The 7,141-nt window shown below is 40.0% G+C and overlaps 2 protein-coding genes across 2 annotated transcripts; both read right to left on the bottom strand.

Moving 5' to 3' along the window:
- Positions 1-1,667: 1,667 nt before the first annotated feature.
- Positions 1,668-2,948, bottom strand: LOC107271999. The gene is made up of 3 exons (XM_015748668.1): positions 2,718-2,948; positions 2,036-2,639; positions 1,668-1,966 (listed from the first exon to the last, which is right to left on the bottom strand). Exons 1-3 carry the CDS (start codon positions 2,946-2,948, stop codon positions 1,758-1,760), a joined length of 1,044 nt encoding a protein of 347 aa, XP_015604154.1. The 3' UTR covers positions 1,668-1,757.
- Positions 2,949-2,962: 14 nt separating this feature from the next.
- LOC107272000 lies at positions 2,963-6,181 on the bottom strand. Its single transcript, XM_025089266.1, has 7 exons — positions 6,049-6,181; positions 5,313-5,489; positions 5,065-5,222; positions 4,730-4,949; positions 4,482-4,662; positions 4,288-4,367; positions 2,963-4,136 (listed from the first exon to the last, which is right to left on the bottom strand). The coding sequence occupies exons 1-7, from the start codon at positions 6,179-6,181 to the stop codon at positions 3,220-3,222; spliced, it is 1,866 nt and encodes a 621-aa protein (XP_024945034.1). The 3' UTR covers positions 2,963-3,219.
- Positions 6,182-7,141: the final 960 nt, after the last annotated feature.

The raw sequence follows: 7,141 nt of genomic DNA on the forward strand, positions 1-7,141 counted from the left end.
CGCTGTCTCCTAAGGACACCCGGGCCAGCTCTTATGCGGTGGGGTCCTGGGTCTGGGAGACAATAATCAAAATCTGAAAGTTAATAACAACAAAACAACACTAAAGGGGCTTGGAGAAATTAAACAGATCCGAGGTTTCGTTTAACAGCACGGAGCCCACAAACAGGCCCGCTTTATTGAACACGAGAAAAATAAAATCAAACGTAATATAAAAACAGAAGATAAAATATAAAATATAAAATACTGAAATTGGATAATACTAGAACGCAGGAAGGAACAGCGGTTCCGCAAACTACACGCGTGAGGGAACGTCGGTTCCCCAACACCTAGGACGCGTGTTTCGTCCTCTCGACGACGAGACGCTTACCGTGAACGATACAATATGTCTTCTGTGATACAACTTGTTCAAAACGAAACCACCGGCCAAGACGGCAAACTAGTCGAGAGTCAATATCCTCGGGAGTTCTTCGGAACTCGGGGCCAGCGCTAGCTCCCTCATCCTCGCCGGGCCCTCCTGGGCCAATCATCGACGTCGAAGGTACTCGCCAATTGTAGGCTCTCGCGCTAACTTCAAAACATGCTACTGGATTCAAATACATTTTATAATAATTGTATCGATCATTTCTATCAACTTAACCCTACGAGAAGGACGCGGAACGATATAACGTCTATAACCGGAGCCTCATTGTAAACGATATAATTCTTTACTTTGGAGGACAGTTCCGCTAGTTTATTCTTAATCCTAGTCCTCGCGACGGATCCTGTTCGCTGGACTCGGAACTCTTCGGGATGTCACAACTCGTTGCCGTAGCTAGGGTGTCCGGATACTTCGTCCGGACTCCTGTCGGGACGGATAGGTGGTGGAGGGTAGCGACCCCTCGCACCTGGACAGCTTTCAGAGCCTTCCATCCTCTTCGGTACTGGTGGCGTTCCCTTCGCGGGACGTCCGTATCGGCGGTAATGCGAGATCGGTATGATCCAGTGCGATGTCTTATGCTGTCTCGGCTTCCCACTTGATTCGGGAGCCGTCAGCTGCGGGGTGGAGGCGCCTGGTGACGTAGTGCGTCTCCACGCTCCCTCGCGGGACTGGCGGCGACTTCCTTCGAGCGAGGCTGCGACTGATGGTCTGTCTAGGCGTGGCTGCTCTTTACTCCCTCGGTGCAACGTTGATGGTGGTGGTGGCCAGATACGAAAATGAAATAGTTGTACGGAACAAAAATAATTAATCTTATGTAATTCTAATACGATCTTGGACACTGGAGTTCTTGGCTGGTACTTTTCGCGACTCTCCCGAGGGACGGTAATGCGTCCCGTATTTAAAACACGCTAGTTCTACACTCGGGACCTTGCGACGTGAATTTTAACGTCACAATATATATATATATGTTTGTGAAGGGGTGCATATGGGGTCCAAGTGTACATATGGCAGATTGAGTATACATAGCTCTATATTTAACAATGGAAGTATAAAAACGTATTGATATCACTTTGTATATTGCGGGAAAAAAGATATAAGTCAATTTAGTTATTTTGTATGAAAGGGGTGAAAGTGGGACCATATATACTTATGAAACGGTAAATACGAGTTCACTATGAATGAAAATATCAATGCTAAAAGGATGCATGTGTAAATCTGTGCACGAACAAAATGATCATTATCGCAGAAATAGTCTTCATTTCTCGTTTATTATATTAGCTATTATCATATGCTGTTACATAGAAACCTTGTCTTGTATGGAAAGTACGTCGTCAGACGTTTAGCTCCCCTTCTTTATCTGGTTGCTGACCCATGATTTGCTCGACGCTAAGTTGCGATTAAAAATTCCAGGATTCGCATCAATTATTTCTTGGATCATTTGAAACGAGGGAAGGGTTTTTGTCGCGATGCTCTGACTGAAATATCGGCGTGCGATTTCCTTTTCTTTCTCATTCCATCGAGTTCGGCGGCACTTTCCATAAGGTGATGCTGAAAAAATTTGTTTGAATTATAAACTCACAAAAGTACTTGACATACATATAAATCCATTTTTCATACTCGATCGTTTTTTTTTCGCTTTCGGTTTCGCGAATATTTCATCATCAGACGAGTTCCCTTTATCGTAATTGGTATCACCGAATTCTGGTTCCTGATCACCAGATAATTGTGTGGCTGGATTTTCGTTTGTATGTCGATGCTCGTTGGTCCCTATTCGTATCTCGGTTTCCGAACGGTTAACAGATGTTCCAAGCGTTGAGGAACCAGTCTTACAAACGTTGCCTCCGTCGTCGGAATCACCTTCGGAATCGTCGTTTTTTCCTTGCACGGCCTCTAGAAGCTTTGAAACGTGAAGAATTTCTCGTGATATGATGGGTTGCCGATAGTAGTCTTTGTGAATTTTGTCGGCATAGCCTAAGAAGTTCGCTAAATCAGATATATCATTGTCTGTCAAATTAAAAGTTATGCACATCGTAGCAATTTGTTTTCGAAGAATCGTTCCGCGTAATGTTTGTGGATTCTCAGCACCGCAATCGACTGCAAATTTTCGTATGAGCTCGCAGGCGCGAAAATTTTTGTAATCACCCTTGAGGGTTCCAGGAATTCCAAACAAGTATGGAATTCTTTTATTCACAAGCGCGGTGGGTCTATACTTCAGCAATAATTCGCATCATACAAGGAGCTCCCTATGCAATAACACAGGCACAGTGCGACACAACTTGTCGCGAATCGTGAATCTAACGTATTTCATCGCAGCCCGCTTTTCGTCCGGTGTGAACTTCGTGTACGCCTCGCCAATGGTACTGTTGTCGATCTTTTGCTGACTTCGAAAATCGTCTATGAATATCCGCTCGATTTCCCCCGCTCTGCGTCGGTTGAATAGCTGTATCAAAATTAACGTAGCCGCAGCCAGTTTCATCCAAACTGTTTGGGAGAACTCTTTGTTCAAAGCATCATAATTTTTCCTAACCATATTTCTTAGATATATTTGTCATTTTTGTATATCGTTTTTGGATGGTAGGACGGTTTACACTTTTCTCTTCCTATGCGCTTGAGTTTCGAGAGCAGTGCGAGCAATACTGGTTGTGAAGTCATCCGTTAAAAGCTTGATAAAATCTTCTACATAAGTTTGGTTTGCTTTGTTTTGTCTCTTGATTCATACTGAAACGCAGAGTTTTCCGATTTGTTTGATTAGAGTTCCGAGTGATGTGGCAAGTAAAGGTACTTTGAAACCCGTTTGGGATTTAATCAGACCGACAAGCGATCGTGGCATCGTAATTTTTCGGATAGAAAACGCTGAGAAAATCATGAATGTTTTTCTCACGCTTCCTTATTTCGATAAGGAACCTTCCAAGTTGACGTAACTTTTGACGAATCATATCGTAAAAGTGCGGGTCTTTATACTTCTGACATAGCTTATTCCCGAAGAGAATGACTAGTTCGTCATATCGGATGTCCTTCGCTACGTCGTCTTCCTGCATCGTCGGAAACACTCCTTTGCGAAGAATATCACAGGCTTGTGGGTGAATCCGACCAATGAGTTTTTTCGATGTCGATAGTTTATTTCTGCATTTTGCAGAATTCTGTTGAGCGCAGCGCCTGTAGTGATGTCGAAGAGAGCTCTTATCATAATCCGCGAGACATGACGGGCACGTTACGAAATCAGTCGCGGTTTTGCCATATTTCGCATTTGGTCGTCTGGAGACTTTCCGTTCACCGGTATTTACCGAGCGATTAGTATTGAAAAAGAATTGCCCCCTTTTTCGAATTTTAGCCGTAATCTTCTTTCGCTCACCCGAACCTTTTTCAAAGCTCAAGAATTGCGCAACATCTTCTTCAGTCTTATGCAGTCTTATGACGTGTCGACTTAATTTTCCTTGCTCTTTCTGGCAGTATATACAGAAGTCCTTTTTGATTCTGGATTCAACGGTTTTTACGAACATTTCATTATCGTCTGGTGCGCTGTGTCCTACTTTGTTGACCATGAGTGACGCGTCCAAGTCAGTAGATGCGTTACACGAACTTATGAGTCGTCTCCCCGTATCATCAGCGGTCGTGCCTTCGTTTTCATCCTTAGTACTATCATCGGAAGTGTTCGAATCAGGCACGTAAGATGATTCATTGAAGCAGTTGCCCGTATCAGAATTCGGATCATCTTCTTCTACAATGGTAAAGATTGCGCAAATCAATATAAATTGCATTGGAATACATCAATATAAATTCTACTGCCTGAGACAATATAATAATTTTATGAAAAAAGAAGAAAAATTATTTCGAAATGTTTGGAGTGACTCAGTCATCAAAAGTTTTACCTTCATGATTACTATGGTTTGGAAGTGTTAGCTCAGTGGAAACAACTTCCGTACACGTGTTTTCCGGTGTGGGATTGGACCTATGTTAAACGAAATAAAGTTTTTAGTCGTGATAAAGGTAGATAAGTACAGTAAAGTACAGTCTGTTTAGAAATTACATTGCGAATAAAAGAGCATAAACATATGTAACTTACGCTCTGAGTGCAGTTATACTAATTGAAGCAGCATTGTAAATATCTTCGGGGTGTTGGAGTTTCCCTGGATTTGGTTCTAGAGTATTGTTCCGTTCATTTAACGGAGCCTCGCACTCATACACGTTGAATGTGTCATCTTTCCAAACCCAATTATCATCGTCAGTCAAGGGTGTATAGAGATCTACAAATCAAGTAATTTAGGACCCTGCGTAATGCTTATCGAGAAATATAGTATTAAATTGACGAACCGTCATCTCCGAGTGTTACGTTTATCGGTAAGGTGAAAATAAGACTAGAATCCGATGAGTTTGCATTGAGATTAGATGTGCCGACTCTAGCAAGCTCGGTTAATACGTGATCAGAATTCGGGGACGACGGAAATAATGGCTGTGATGATCCGCCAATTTCTGATTCGATACGGTGATGCTCATCTTCCGGTTCCGATGTCGAAGCAACACTATTTTTTTCCTTTTCTATAAATTAGCAATTTAGTTTCATCAGCAATGCAGTTAATCTACAGCAATTATCCATCGAAACATCACGAATGGTTATGGACTAGAAGGTTCAACTCGTTTGTAAATACTGTCGATGAATCGGTTTGAACGTCGCAGTCCGCTTCCTCGTGCGTTTCCAACGCTAAATGCTTTCCTCCCTCTTCAACTGGCTTCTTGAGAGTGATACACTTACATTCTTCCAGTAAATTTTTCGTTGAAATGATTTGAGAATTTTTCTCTTCTATAACTAAATAATTTATTTTTATTAGTCAATATTAACATTTTCGCAAATCAAGCTGCAAATCTAGAGTACGCTTCGTTGAGAATCTTTACGTACATGTTTTTTGACTTGAAGAACTGAATTCACGTGCGAATTCATGATTAGACGACGTCTCAGATCCTCGATCTGTCGCTGGACCATTTATATTACCATTATCTTGCTGAGAATCGGTTTCGATTTCTAATTGTTCTCTTTCCAATTTTAACTTCAACGCGGTAAGCTCACTCCTCTGTACTATAAATTCAAAATAGATTTTTAATTTTTAATGTTCAGTTTCTTTTTTAATGCAAAACACTATTACTAAAAAATGAGAAGAAATAGCATCGATCGTTATTTTTCTATTTCTCTACTAAGTTCAGATATAATATATCAAGATTTCTGCACGTACAAAAAAAATAAAAGCATATACCGTAAGTAGACAAAATACGGATGAGAGATGGGAAAATGTCGATGAAAACGAACAAATCACAACAAAAACTAAGTGTTAAATAATTAGGTATTTCAAACTATTTTAAATAGATATTTATGTTCGTGGAGTTACTATATTAAATGTTGCATTATTTTATGATCGATGATATCATATTCAAAGCATTCGCTATTTGAAAATTTGTTCACAGCTTCCATGAACTGACATTGCATCTTCGAAATTCTCACATTAAAAAAATATCCTACGTAAATTGTGTGAACAATTGGTAAATGCAAAAATTTTTTCGCGCGTGCAAGCCATGAAATAAAGGACAAACAGAGTCTGCCTCTTGATTCCACGTGCTGAAACATATATAACAGTACTTACCGTTTAATGCCACGACCTTGCCTGCATATCGGGACCCTTTATATCGAACACTACATTTGTCTCCTTTGGTATTTATATCGGTCTCTTTGCAGATACAATAAACATCATCGTCGAATAGCACTAGAGCGAACATATTGAATTACCACACGACACTGTAGTCCTCACACAAAAAGTACGAACGCATCGAAAAATACGTTAGCATCCTTCTGCATTCGGCAAGAGACTGACTCTCATAAACACTGTGCCAAGTGCAATGTATCGAATGCAGTTTTCAAAAGTATTGTTGACACAATGTTTTTAGTCTCGACAATGATCCAATAAATAATTATATTATTAAATAATTAAATAATTTGATAAATTATCAAATTCGTAGTATATTATTAAAAAGTATGTAATTATTGCAATTATATAAAAAGTAAATTATTTTTTTTTAATATGTAAGGGTACAAACCGGCACCGTCTTTATATTGTAAGGGTGATTACGGCGACCGACACTGAGGACAAAGGCTCAGTACCCGGAATCACTCTTACAACATAAGAAATGGTATCCACATGTACCATTACATATCGAAAAATTCTTCTTAATTCCATTCACGAATTTCGCAAGTACGCGATCATCAATTCTGATTGGAAATCTTCACCACCGTCATGCAAGATTGTTTGCCTTGCAACATTACTAGCAAATGCCTATAGCATAGTAATGTCGAAATGGTCGAGCAACCGAACTTGTTTAGGATTGTGTCGATTCACAGTCAATCAGAGCATGGATATGTCGACAACAATGCTGCGATATTTTCAGAATTTCTTAAATTCATCAGAACATGGAATTCTCATGGCAATCATCATATTGACCAGAAGCCCTAAGATTTACAAATGTAGGGGAAACAAGTGATTTTTAGCTTTTATAATTTATAGTTTATCGACATTTGTACAATTTTATGCCTATTGTAATGGTACATATCAGGTCCATTCACAGTGTTTTAAAGGTAATTGCGGGAACCGACTCTACAAACAACAGTTAAGATCCCGTAATCACCGTTATGACACACCGACTGATCCCCATATATACTATTACAATACAAAATAACAAATT

Source organism: Cephus cinctus, unplaced genomic scaffold, assembly GCF_000341935.2.
Source record: "Cephus cinctus unplaced genomic scaffold, Ccin1 Ccin1_scaffold1082, whole genome shotgun sequence".
Classification (NCBI taxonomy): Eukaryota; Metazoa; Arthropoda; class Insecta; order Hymenoptera; family Cephidae; genus Cephus; species Cephus cinctus.